Source organism: Camellia sinensis, chromosome 10, assembly GCF_055761805.1.
Source record: "Camellia sinensis isolate YWXY chromosome 10, ASM5576180v1, whole genome shotgun sequence".
NCBI lineage: Eukaryota > Viridiplantae > Streptophyta > Magnoliopsida > Ericales > Theaceae > Camellia > Camellia sinensis.
The window spans coordinates 75,284,890-75,298,815 of NC_138970.1; the positions used below are offsets into that span (position 1 = coordinate 75,284,890).

The 13,926-nt window shown below is 26.4% G+C and overlaps 1 protein-coding gene across 1 annotated transcript; it reads left to right on the forward strand.

Moving 5' to 3' along the window:
• Positions 1–9,569: 9,569 nt before the first annotated feature.
• LOC114311253 (putative xyloglucan endotransglucosylase/hydrolase protein 32) lies at positions 9,570–12,232 on the forward strand. Its single transcript, XM_028257382.2, has 4 exons — positions 9,570–9,904; positions 10,034–10,134; positions 10,614–10,831; positions 11,286–12,232. Exons 1-4 carry the CDS (start codon positions 9,703–9,705, stop codon positions 11,650–11,652), a joined length of 888 nt encoding a protein of 295 aa, XP_028113183.2. The 5' UTR covers positions 9,570–9,702; the 3' UTR covers positions 11,653–12,232.
• Positions 12,233–13,926: the final 1,694 nt, after the last annotated feature.

A 13,926-nucleotide genomic window follows, 5' to 3' on the forward strand; every position in this document is an offset into this window, starting at 1 on the left:
TGCAGTATTCTCTAAACTTAAAACCAAAATTTAACTGAAAAAGAGTTATACTCAAATACAGATTTGCGTAAATATTTGTAAACAAATGTGTAATAAACAAACTAAATAGTATAAACCCAGAGTTCTAATACGTTGTATATAAGAAAAAATTTTTGCTAAAAATTAATTTTAACCGAAAAAATCAATACTTTAATACATAAAATAGTATAGAAATTCTGTCTTAAAATTGTTGGAGATAATTTCGGCAATAATTAATTAAAGAAAATAAAATAAATAAAGGAAACGATAAAATTAAATCTTATAGTACTTCTACAGATGATTTATGAATAAGTTTGTGACTGAGACCAGTGTTTGAATACTGTGTCTTTAAGATAGAATTTCCTCATCTCCAAAAGTGTTTGAGAACAATGGACGTCTTGTCTCTAAGATACAACAATCACCATGAATGAAAAGAGCACACTGTTTGATTGTGCAGTGAACCAAAATTATGATTTGCACTCACAAAATTCAGACTCACACAAATGAAGAATACACGAAAAATACTTGAACTTAAGGAATTTGGAATTAAAAAAATTGGAATGGGGACAGACTTTATATAGGCTTGTTGGTACCTATTTAGTTTGAACAAAAAAGACACAAAAAAGGGACATAACCCTTCCTTTGAAATAAATAGACACCATGAAAGGATTGTACCCTTTTATTCAAATGAAGGGTTGCACGCTTTCATTTAAATGGAGTCTATTTCAATTTACCACTGCATTTAGAAATTTTCCAACAATAATCAGGTTAATCAAAAATCTGTAATCCCATGATCATATATTAATTGTTCTAAAAAAAAACTATAAAGATCATGCTAAACGTTTATTTAAAAAAAAAATTAATAAATGTGCTTTTGTTAAGGAGTGATAGATGTCCAATCAATTCCATTTTTTACATTGATGATGTATTCAACGAATCTTATAATATGAACAATTCGAATTATCAAAAAAGACTTAGAAAAAACCTTATTGGGACATCACAAAAGTCTGTTGAGATAGCTAGATCCCTTGGTCCTAATTTGAGACTCCATATGACAATACTCTAGAACCACTCAATAACTTATGGGTAATTTTATTTACACACTATCGATTCTCTCAGTACACACTATTACTTAGTACACATATATAACAATTTATAGATTGTGAAAATATCTCAGTTCACATCATAACTTCCCCTATTTAATCTCAAGCTAATAAACTAGTACACACCACAATTGAAATGTTCAATTTTCTTTTTTATGTATGAACATTTAATATTTGATTAACCTTAATAATTTGAACAAAATAATTTGTTCAAATATAAATAATTGAACATTTTATAAATGTTCAACTCTGATTGTCGTAATACGTAACAAATGAATAAGTCATCTTCTATACGAACGAGACAAATAAAAAAGTAAACTAATATTTTTATTGTTGTGTTGTTTCAAATCAACAATCCAAGTGTTATCCATTGTGTGCAAATCTTCAAAACTAATTGATTTTAATGTTATTAAAATCCTATATCTTCAAAAGCAATAATGTTTTGAATTTGAAAAATTATGGTGAAGATTATAATGGCGAAGAGAATAAGTGTAGTGCATTATATTATAATGATTAAGATGAACAGTGTTGGAAAAAGAGATTTGTTCTAAAAGATATAGTGTGTAAGTAATGGTGTGTAAAGAAAGATTTGTGTCTTCATATGTGAATTACTTGAATGAGTACATATAGTAGTCATTTTAATTGAAGGTATTATTGTCATATCTATATATTATATAAGAAAAATGAGATTTCTAACTCACAAGCATTGTGGGAGATCCAATATTCTAATATTAATTTTCTAATTTTTTGATTTTAAAAAAAAAACTTCAGTATTTATTGACTTTTTTTAATCCACAAGTCTTTTTGAATTCTCTCATACCTACTACCGCACCAATTTCAACTTCTCCTATACACTATGGTTACTGATGAAATTATTAAATTATTTTCATAAAAAATCAAAAAAAAATAATTTGCATATTAAAAAAATATCTAAAACAAATATAAATTCTTATAAAAAAAAAATAACATATTGCAATTGCGAAAAAAAGAGAAAAAAATTACACAGTAAAAAATAATTTGTATATTAATAAAATATCTAAAATAAATATAAATTCTTATTAAAAATAACAGGTTGGATTTGCGAAAAAAAAAGAAAAAAATTACACTGTAAAAAATAATTTGTATATTAAAAAAATATCTAAAATAAATATAAATTCTTATTAAAAAAAAATAACAGATTGTAATTGTAAAAAAAAAAGAGAAAAAAAAATACACTGTAAAAAATAATTTGTATATTAAAAAAATCTAAAACAAATATAAATTCTTATTAAAAAATAACAAGTTACAATTACAAAAAAAAAAAAAAAAATTACACTGCATTTCATTAATAATGCTAAAAAAATGTGTCAAGTATTTGTGTAAAAGCTTGAAATGTGTCCACTCTCAAATTATCAAGTGAATATAGATGAATTCAAAGAACTCAGCTTTAATGACTAACAAATATTAGAAACCTGACCATTGAAGCCTAATAATTATTAATTAATAGAATTCAACAATTGAAAAGTTTCAAACTACATCTCTTTATCTTATCAAATATTACTTTTTTTGATTCATGCATTCATTCTAATATTAATAGAAAATTAGACATATGAAAGAGTGAGAGACATTAAAATTATATATTGAGTTATGTAATTGTTGTGATGAAAAATAAAGGTTGTCTTCCTCTTCTACAACGATTTATCTTGTTATATCTCCAATTAAAACGTCAAGTTTACTTCTACATTATCATTGAACGTTACTTTCATTTTTTTAGATACTTTGTTTTACAATTATTTGTATTTTGTGTTATGAAATTTATTATATCTGTGATTGTAAAAGCTATTAGATGGACTTAATGCAAGAAGTGCAAACTATTTCAATGTTATTCTCAAGATTAAAAGTATAAAAAATATACACAAAAAGTATATGAATAGACAGGATTTTATAAAATTTGTTTGTGAGTCTTACTTCTTAAAAATCTTATAATTCATTTATTTTTTATATTATATTTTATGTTTGGTTTCTGTACTTTTATTTTTATATAATTTTTTTTTGTTTTCTTTCAAAGTTTATTTTAAAAAATTAATAAATAAATCATTTTCTATTTTAAAAATTTTTCATTTTTGTTTTTATTTTTTCTTAAACTAGTTTTAGTTTTGTGTAATTGCTTACTTTTCTTCTTCTTCTTTTTTTTTTTTCCCTATATATTGTAATTTTATGAATTTCAAGTATATGATGTTTTCACTAATACACTCGAAGATGCACTATAAAAGAAGTATCATGCGAAAATCAAGTAAGAAGAAAAAATAATACGATGAATGTAGAACAAAGATTAAAGATCAAAACTCCCAAAGCAAACAAGCAAACAAACAAGTAAGTAGAATAGAATGTTTAACAATAAACATTTGAAAATTTGTAACAAAATTTTATAACTTTCCTTTTTGTTAAGAAAATTATATTTGGTACTAACTAAATAAAATACTTTTAAAATATATATATATATATATATTTAAATTTGAAATTGAAATTATAGTAAATTTATGTAAGCATAATTACTAGCCATATTTCTTCACTTAATGTATAATATTTATATTGACTACCTTTTTCAGGTTTATTTTTCTAAGTATTTATATAGAAATAAAAAAATATAGTTATGAATAAATTTTTTCTTAATTTAGTTATAAATTTTGTCCGTACATTATTTTAAAATTTTGAATAAAAACTAATATAAAATAATTAATTAAAGATATGTTACATTTGTTATATTCCTTTTTCCGTATGTAAAAAAAAATTAAAAATCACAATCATATATATATAAATAATTATAAACACAATTTGTATATAACATAGATGGAATAATAATAAATTTAATAATTAAATAGTATGTATTGAGATGATTCATGGTGTATGAATAAAATTTCCCATGACTTCTCCGCCATACGATCCTACCCCCATTATTGGACCAAAAATGCTATAAATTTTATTAGAAAATATCAAAATTTTTATCACATATTTCAGAGCGGCATCGCATTACTCATATTGGACCTATACTGGTTCAGGTTTAAGTACATCATTACTCAGATCTTGACTGATTTTAACCAGAATCTGACCTACATTGTCTGAATCTGACACAATAAAAAGCTATAGTTACCAGCTAAGAAAAAAAAAATCCAAAAGTTGGGGGTTAATTCAAAGTTTGTTACTTTAAAGAATGAGACATAAAAATAAAACATAAATGATACATTCTTTTAATTTGAAAATTGTAACGTTATATTTGGTTGTAAGATTTGAAGAAGAATTTGGAAATAGAAAGAAAAAAAGTATATGAAACTAGGTGAAATATATGTATGTTTTATTCATATTTCACATATCTTTTTGATTTCTCTTCCAAATCTCTCCTCAAATCCCTCAACCAAACACAGAATAAAAAAGCATTAATGATGTGGAAAAAAAAACGAAGGCCAAAACATCACATTACATGAGATCCACACACCAATTAGAGCTATTAATTTAGAGCTCTTAATCTTTTTTCAAAATAAAAATAATCAGTGTGTTTGATTTTAATTTTCTGAATTCAGTTTTCTGAAAATTGAATTTTTTATTTTGTTTTTAGTGAATATTTTTAAAATTTTAAACATTTTTTTTTACTTTTTTACACGCACCTTACTTAGATGTATCTAAATAGTAAATTTTAAAAATATTTTAAAAAATTAATAAATATACAAAAATACGAAAAATGTACTGAATTTTCTTATTTTTTAATATTTTTTGGTATAGTATATTTTTTAAATATTTTTTTTCACGAATATTATACTTTTTAAGTATATTTATGTTGGGTGTGTCTAAAAATTAAAAAAAAATTACTTAAAATATTAAAAAAATTCACTGAAAGTGTTAAAATACAGAAAATAAAAAAATAATTTTTTTAAAAAATTGTTTTTGAAAATCAAAACCAAACAAAGTGAATAATAGTATAAATTTAGATTTAATTATTTAAAATTATTATTTATTTTACATATAAATTTTATACTACATAAATTTAATTTCTATCGCACAATTTCACAACTAAAAAAATCTAAATGGTTAGGTCGGATCCTAGACTTTTTCAATAGAAATGCATGTTACTTTCCATGACAGAAGGCTTTTTTTAGGCAAATCCATTCACGTTTCTGTGGATGAGTCACAAAATCTATACATATAACACAAGGGCATGGGTTCTTTTAAAGGGGACAGGATCGGTCTCCTGTTAGGAGATCCAACTGGACCATACCCGTGGGTCTTGGTTGATCAATCACACCTTACTTGAACAGTTTATTTTATAAAATATTTTAAGTATTTAAGTTTTGTTTGGGAATATATTATTTTAATATTTTTTTGTATATATAAAAAAAATAGAGAGAGTGATAAGTTTTTAAAAGTAATCAAATCAAACAAATTTTTCTAAAAAAATTTCTCAAAACTTGTAAACCAAACAAGTTTTCCAAACAAATCTCTCTCTCACACACATCAAATCAATCACTTTTTCCAAAACTCTCTCTCAAAATAATTTTCCAAAACATCTTTTGAAAAAAATCAAACCAAACAACTTTTCGTACTTTTTATCTCTAAAACACATCTCTCAAACACAAACCAAACATACCCATTATCCCCAAGCAAGACCTTAGATAAAGAGTGAAATTAATTGAATATCTATAATCATATGATTATATCATATATTTTTTTAAATAAAAAATAATTTATTATCAAAATTATAGTTGTTGTCCACTATTTTAAATATAAATATGATCTAATCATATAATTATGATTATATAATTAATTTTACTTTTTGCATGACCGATATGCACAAAATGAATGATGAAATTATTAAGGTATCAAAGGTGTTTTGGAAAAAAAAAAAAATTATTTTTTATTTTTTGTTTTAAGTTGTTTTTTTTTGCAAAATTATGTCAAAATTTTTTATTTTTCTGATCTATCTTGTGTATACGAATTTAAAAAGTAAAAAAAAAAAATTGAAAATTTTCAAAAATAAAAAAACCTAAAAAAGACTAATTATTTTTGGCCCCTTTTTTTGGGTCTTGTTTTGAATTTTTTTAGTTTTCCGGACTATCCAGTTGAGTAGAATTCATAAGCTTAAAACTTAAAAAAAAACAAAAACAAACAAACAAACAAATTAAAAAAAACAAAAAATCATGAATAAAAGCGAACCAAACCACCCTCCCCCCCTTCAAACTCGCACTCATATAGTCTGCCCCATTTAATGGACACCTAATCTTCTTTTCTAAGCTTTTGCACCCATGAAACCATCCATGGCTAACAGTTTTTTCCATACAGGATGGGAAAAAAGCAGTTGTCATGAGAAAATATTTATATTCTACTACTTTCTACTTTTTCTTACAATCATGTTATCAAAACCCTACATCTTATTTATATGTACATGTAAAATTGTACACATCATCAATTTGTTAACTTTATCAATTAGGTAGTATTTGGTTCACTATAATCAAACAAAATAGAATGATTATTTTATCAAAATATTCATTCTTATGTTTAATTGACCAAAAAAATAATAATAGCAAAATGCGTTATAAATAAAATCATCATTTACCATTTCAAGAGAATGATCATTCCATATGAGAGCATAATGACTGATCATTTTATTTCAATCCATTCTAACTCATTTTAGTAAATCAAATAGAAGGTTGATTTTATTCACTAATTTTATAATGGTGAACATTATCATTTTTTTTTTATTACTATGATTCACTTCTTTCACCATAAAGTTTAATGAATAAAATTGTTTTTTATTGTGATTATTCGTATTTTACTTGGTTCGTGCATATGATTGTTGGCGGCTCACATTAGATCCAACTTAGTTATTATTGTATTTAGATCTTAATCTTTAGGTGCAGTTGGGGTGTTCTAGGATGTATTCCGTTCAAATTTTAGGTTTAATTGAGGTTGTAAACGAGTTGAGTAAAGTCGGTCCGTAGTATGTTTGGATTTGTTTGTTAAGATTTTAACAAATTTGAACTCGACCTCAATAAAAATTTAACGATCCGAACTCGAACTAAGTTGGCTGACTTGATTCGAGTTCGCACCTATTCACGAGTCTTAATAAGTCAAAAAATTTATAAATTCATACTTGTATATCAGATTAAAATTACAATTAAAATTTTGATTATACATTATATATATATATATATATATAAACATACTAAAAAAAATTAATAATTTACTAAAATAATAATATCTACTATTACTATTATATAAATGTACTATCTATAGTTAATTATTATTTACTTTCATATTTTTTAAATATGTAAATAACATATTTATCTTATTTTTATACATATTTTTACATTATTAAATATATAAATAAAAAATGTTAAACGAGCTAGCTAACGAGTTGAATGTTAGTATGTTTGGATTTGTTTATTAAAAATTTAATGAGTTCGAGCTTGAACGCAAAAAAAATTTAATGAACCGAGTTCAAACAAGCTCATATACCAAGCGGAACTCGAATCTATTCATGAATGACTCTGTTTATTTGCAGTTCTAGGTTCAACTCTCACTAAGTACTATCAACTCCTTGGAATTATGCGTATGGGCTCTATCCATATGAAGGAAACACTTTACATAAATTCCAAAATTAATTGAGATGCACATAATTTGACCCGAACATCATGCTATAAAAAAGAGTTGTTTTTTATAAAAAAAATCCTTCCACTTTTTCACAGGTTCAGGGCAGTACTCCTTACAAAAATCATCAAGGTATCTTATTGTCTGTTCTGAGTAAGGAGACTATAATCTGAAAACTTGCTCCGACCTTGACCTCACAAGAAAAGTTCCGCTTAAATCAGGACTTGCGCAGTAAGAGAACATTGGACCCACACAAAGTGCTGTGGTAGCAACAACTTAAAGCTAACCTCTTAATCAATTACGCTACGCCCAAAATATTAACCCAAAAATTTCGAATTTAAGACTTAAAATCTTAATCCCTAAATCTTTACTAAGTTACCAAACACCCTTAAGTTATCAAAAGTAATTATATTACGAAGAACTCTTGATATGAACCGCTTTTAACAGAAACAACTACAATATTTACTTTTGTCTATTTTGATGATAAAGCGTAATGTCATTCTTGCCCCTACACATAAACTAAGCCAAATAACATTTTCTCATGCATCATGTATTTCCTCTTCACCTTATTGTGGGATCCACTAATCTTTTTTCCTTTTTACCTTTTTTCGTGTTTTTTTTTTTTATTTATTTTTAGTGAATCTTTTCAAAATTTTAGGTAATATTTTGTCTTTTTTAGATTTACTTTACTTAGATGTATCTAAAATATAAAAAATTAAATTTTTTTTTTAAATTAATAAATATACTAGAATATGAAAAATGTACTGAATTTTTATTTTTATTATTTTTTATATTTTTGGTATTAGTGAATTTTTTAAATATTCTTTTAAAAAATATTATATTTTTTAAGTATATTTATGTTAGATGTATCTCAAATTAAAAATTACTTAAAATATTATAAAAAAAATCAATGATAATAAAAAAATACAGAAAACAAAAAGTTTCAATTTTCTGAAAAGTAAATTTAGAAAACTCAAACCAAATAAGTTGAATTGCACTATAAATCAAATGTAATATTTATTTTATGTATTTTAAGATAGACAAAATGTCAATAAGTTCCACTTTTTTTTTTTTCTTGGAAAAGTCAAAAAAGCCAAAACAATTAAACCAAACAAAGTTTTAATCCCAAGTTAAAATAACTATGGATTGCTTTGTGAAGTTTGTTAAAAGCTAATTTTTTATTTATTTTTTGTTTGACAAAATGTATAAAAAAGTAGAAATGTGATGTGATCTAAAATAGGTTAAAAAACAAAATTTAACTTTTAGCCATCTTCTCAAAAGAGCCTTAGCCTCCGTTTGGGAAGTGGGTTGGCTTTTTGGCTTTTTGGCTTTTTTGGCTATTTTAGCCTGGGCTAAAAAGCTTGGTTTGGGAAGGGCTTTTTGGCTTTTTGGCTTTTTGGCTTTTTTTTGTGAGAGAAGAGTGTAATGATTATGGGTTGGATGTGATGTTTTGTTTGTTGTGGCTAAAATAGCCTGTTTTGTCTTTTGTGGCTATTTTAGCCCCAAATACTAACTAAAAAAGGTAAATTACCAAATGGCAACTTAATTTGTAGTGTAATTATTTTGGGGTAAGTCTTTTATTTTGTGGTTTAGGTTTTTGTGTATTTTAAGCCAAACATAATTTAATTTGTTGTATTTTAACTAGCGCACCACCCTCGCTTGTTTTGGGAGGTAGAAAAAAAAGTTTATTTATTAATTTTTTTTTGATTTTTAAAAAAAATTGTAATTTAAATAAATTAATAAACTAATAAATTGATTTTTTTTTTTCTCAAAAGAAGCTAAAAATGAAATTATTTGCATTGAAATGAAATTTTCCCTTTTATTTATATCATCTGTACTGCCATACTCTGCTCTCCATGATGTACTCTGTCTCTCTCTCTTTTTCTCTCTCAACCCTGCATTTACCCATTACAATAATTCTTCTTTCTCTATCCACTCTTTTTCTTATCTTGGTTCCATCTTCATGGCTTTCTTTCTTTCACTTCTTCTCATCCTTATGGTTCCATCAACAAGCCAAGCTTCCTATTGGCCACCCTCACCTGGCTACTACCCAAGCACCAAGTTCAGGTCTATGAGCTTTTACCAAGGCTATAGAAACCTCTGGGGTCCTCAGCATCAAAGAATGGACAGTAATGCCTTGGCAATCTGGCTTGATAGCACCTCAGGTCTATAGATACCTCACATTTTGTATATCCATGTTTGTGTTGTGACTTTGTTTCTTGGTAAAGCATTTGAAATTCTTTGTGGGTATTTTATATTTTTCTTTGTTTTTCTTGATTGATTTATGGTAACAGGAAGTGGGTTCAAGTCGGTTCGCCCGTTTCGATCCGGGTATTTTGGTGCCAACATCAAGCTTCAACCTGGTTACACTGCTGGAGTTATTACAGCTTTCTACGTGAGAAATTAAAAATGAATTAATTCTGAATTGTACTAAGTTCTTCTAGCATTATAGTCATATGTGTTGTTTAATGAATTAGACTAGTAAATATGTTTTTCATTAATCATATTAGTTCATGAACTAGGAAGGACAGGATGAACTAGCGGTAAGATTTGTCATCAGTGTTTGTAATGGTGTTAGTTCGAATCACGAATATATTCTTTTAAAAATAAAAATAAAGTTGAATTTATCTTGTTCTAATCAGATCCTATTTTATGTTCTAATCAGATCCTTGTAAATTGCCACTATACAACTTTCACTCTCTTTTGAATTTATTTTTTATTTTAATCCCATGATACATCAACGAAGTATTAAATGTTTGCAGTATATACAAAGTTCATTAAATAAAAAGTTTAATGATTAATTAAATCTTATGAACATGTTATATAATTTCAATTGATCTTTCTAGTTCATGACGAATTGTATTGCAATGACAGCTTTCAAACAATGAAGTTCATCCAGGGTACCATGATGAGGTGGACATAGAATTCCTTGGGACAACATTTGGGAAGCCATATACACTACAGACAAATGTTTACATCAGAGGAAGTGGGGATGGGAGGATAATTGGGAGAGAAATGAAGTTTCATCTATGGTTTGATCCTACTAAAAATTTCCATCACTATGCCATACTATGGAGTCCTAAGGAGCTCATGTAAGTAAAGTATTCATATAACTTGTGATAAATAATGTTATACTGATCGTATTTTTTAATATATTTCGTTAATTAATTACATGACTTGTCAACGCGAGTGGTAAAACACATTAAACTAATATGGTGTAATATATGAGATGATAATTAACTTTAATACATAAACGTGAATCATTATAACATTCCTAATTCACGAACCAAGCTAATTAGTGATTTTAATGGTAATAGTCTCAATTTTACTGAGGTTAATTGAGGAGGTGTATGCGTAGGGAGTGGATCCTACGTTATCATTTTCTTTGTCCCCTGTCCTGTATCAAACTCACTTCCCTACCATATTCATGAATCATTAAGGCCAATTATTGTACTTGTTTTATTAATTTGAATTTGCATTGTCACATAAAAAATATTAAAAGAAGGAATATCTTTTTGTACTAATTTCTTCAATTTATTTCTTCAGATTCCTTGTGGACGATGTGCCCATAAGGAGGTACCTAAGGAAGAGTGCAGCAACATTTCCACTAAGGCCAATGTGGGTTTATGGGTCCATATGGGATGCCTCATCTTGGGCTACAGAGGAAGGAAAATACAAGGCTGATTATAGGTACCAACCATTTGTTGGCATGTACACGAATTTTAAAGCAACTGGTTGTTCAGCCTATGCTCCACGGTGGTGCCGACCTGTCTCTGCCTCCCCTTACCGGACTGGTGGTCTCACCAGAAGGCAATTCATGGCCATGAGATGGGTCCAAAGTCACTCCTTGGTTTACGACTATTGCAAGGACCCTAAGAGGGATCATTCCCTAACACCGGAATGTTGGGGTTAAAAATGAAGTCGTTTACTTAAATACCAAATATTTATTCAAAGTAATATATTTTTAAAAAAATCAAAAAAATTGTTCAGAATTTAAATTTATAGATCAAATTCAATTTGAATGCGATCATACTATATTAAATGAAATTCTGAACATTTTTTTTTAAAAATTTTTATTTTGGGTTTTTAGTAACCTTTGATTACTTCTTTTGTAAACACTTTTCTTGGGGTGCCTTGAGATGGGTCCACTTCCCTACACCAATTGGAAGGGTAGTTGAGCATCCAAGCATACAACCAAAAAGAAACAATTTTTCTTCAAAATTTGTGTGGCCTTTGGTATGGTAGTTTTAGATACAAGAGAGAGAGAGAGATGAATAAGAGAGAGAGAGAGAGAGAGAAGATGGGGAACAGATGAAGCCAAAGAGATGGGGTCATGATATTTGATCATTGAGGAGTGAGGGGCTTTCACATGTCATTTCTAAATAAAGCTTTCTAAATAAAGCATGAAAGCTTTATCTTATTTTTATATTGTATTGTTATTATTATGTGTAAGGAATTTGATTTCATGAAAGTTGGTGCAATTTATGATTGAACCTGGCTGGATTTTTTTCTTGTTCTTCTTCATTTATTTCTCCAGTATAGTTTTTATGACGCTCCTCTGGAATATTTCCTGTTACAGTATAAAAAAAAATGACTTTATAAAAACTTTTTAAATTTTAAATTTCAGAAATTAAAATCATAAATTTATAAATTCAAAAATAAAAAGAAGGGATAAAAAAAAGTTCGAAAATGTGACCTAGTAAATAATGGCACTCTCATAATTTTGGCTCAAGAAATCCAATATTTTGCCTACGAGCTCAAAATGTGATAGAGCAACCAAATATTATTTATTAGGGTAAATTACACTAAACTTTATTGAGATTAGAAAATAATAATAATAAGTTTTACAATTTTTACATAATTATACACAATTTTCTTTTAGTAAGACAAAATAGATCAAAACTAATACAAATAATGCAAAAATACAAAAATAAACAACATAAAGTATAAATTTTTTGTATAAAAGAGATGACGATATCATTTTTTCATTAATATAACAAATTGTTGATGAAAATAGGATAAAATGTTATATGAATTAATATCTAAATAGAGTTCAATATAATTATATCAAAATTGTAAGATTTACTATATTTTCTTCAAAATTTAAGGGGTAAGCATAATACCCCCCTCCCTTTTTTTTTTTTTTGGGAAATTAGTCTTTACACATAAATGTGAGAAAATTTGTATACCTTCTCTCTTTCAGATCTTGTGCAATCAACTCGATTTTTTTAATATTATTATTTATCAATCTGCAATTTATATTGGGTAAATCAATTTTTTTTAATAGATAAACTATCAAAAAGTCTTAATAATGAGACTTAATTCCCATTAAATCCTATTAAAAAAGAGTTTTAGTAAAATCGTTGTTAAAAATAATTTTTTGTGACGATTTTTTTACATATGTCGCTAAAAATTGACAATTAATGACCTTTTTTTTTGTCATGATTTTAATAAATTATCGCTAAAACTTATAATTAGTGACTTTTTTTATAACGAATTTTTCAAACTGTCACTGAAGTTGAAAATTAGTGACTTTTTTGTGACGATTTTTTTAAATTATCTCTAAAATTTATTATTAGTGGCATTTTTAATAACAAAATTTTTAAACTGTCACTAAAAATTAATATTTAGTGATATTTTGTTAATAGTGTTTGATGAAAAATGTCATTAATTATCATAGAATCTATTGTACAATAAGTCAATTTATTAAGACCTACACGTAAATCTTTTTTATTTTATTTTATTTTATTATTTTTAAATGAGATAGAGAGTAAGGAAAGAGAAACTACGGCTCTGTTTGGTTGCATTCTCAAAATATATTTCCACCCGTACATTTACGTTTCATGTTTGGATACAATTTTCAAATCGTAATTCCACTATAAATTCAAAATATATCTCTACTATCCGTTTGACAGATTTCTCCCTTCGTTTCTCCATTGTAAAAAAAACTTCCAACAGAACATACTCTGTGTCTTCAATATTCTTCATTTCAGAAAAGCTTCACATGAAAGAAATTTAAAACTAAATTTCTGAAAAGTTTCACCTAGAAAGAAATTTAAAGTTGAACTTTACGAGTCGTCTTCCTCTCTTTCAATGATCACAGCTCAAGATTCTTCACGAGTCGTGTTGCTCTCTGTGAACTGAGACTTTCCAATTTAAATTATGTCTGTGAATCCCCTCTCCACCC

Bases quoted from the DNA above. Each gene is read 5' to 3' on its own strand.
- LOC114311253 (XM_028257382.2), top strand. From the start codon at position 9,703: ATGGCTTTCTTTCTTTCACTTCTTCTCATCCTTATGGTTCCATCAACA. The intron at 10,135-10,613 runs GTGAGAAATTAA...TTGCAATGACAG, and splicing joins GAGTTATTACAGCTTTCTAC to CTTTCAAACAATGAAGTTCA. The intron at 10,832-11,285 runs GTAAGTAAAGTA...TTATTTCTTCAG, and splicing joins TGGAGTCCTAAGGAGCTCAT to ATTCCTTGTGGACGATGTGC.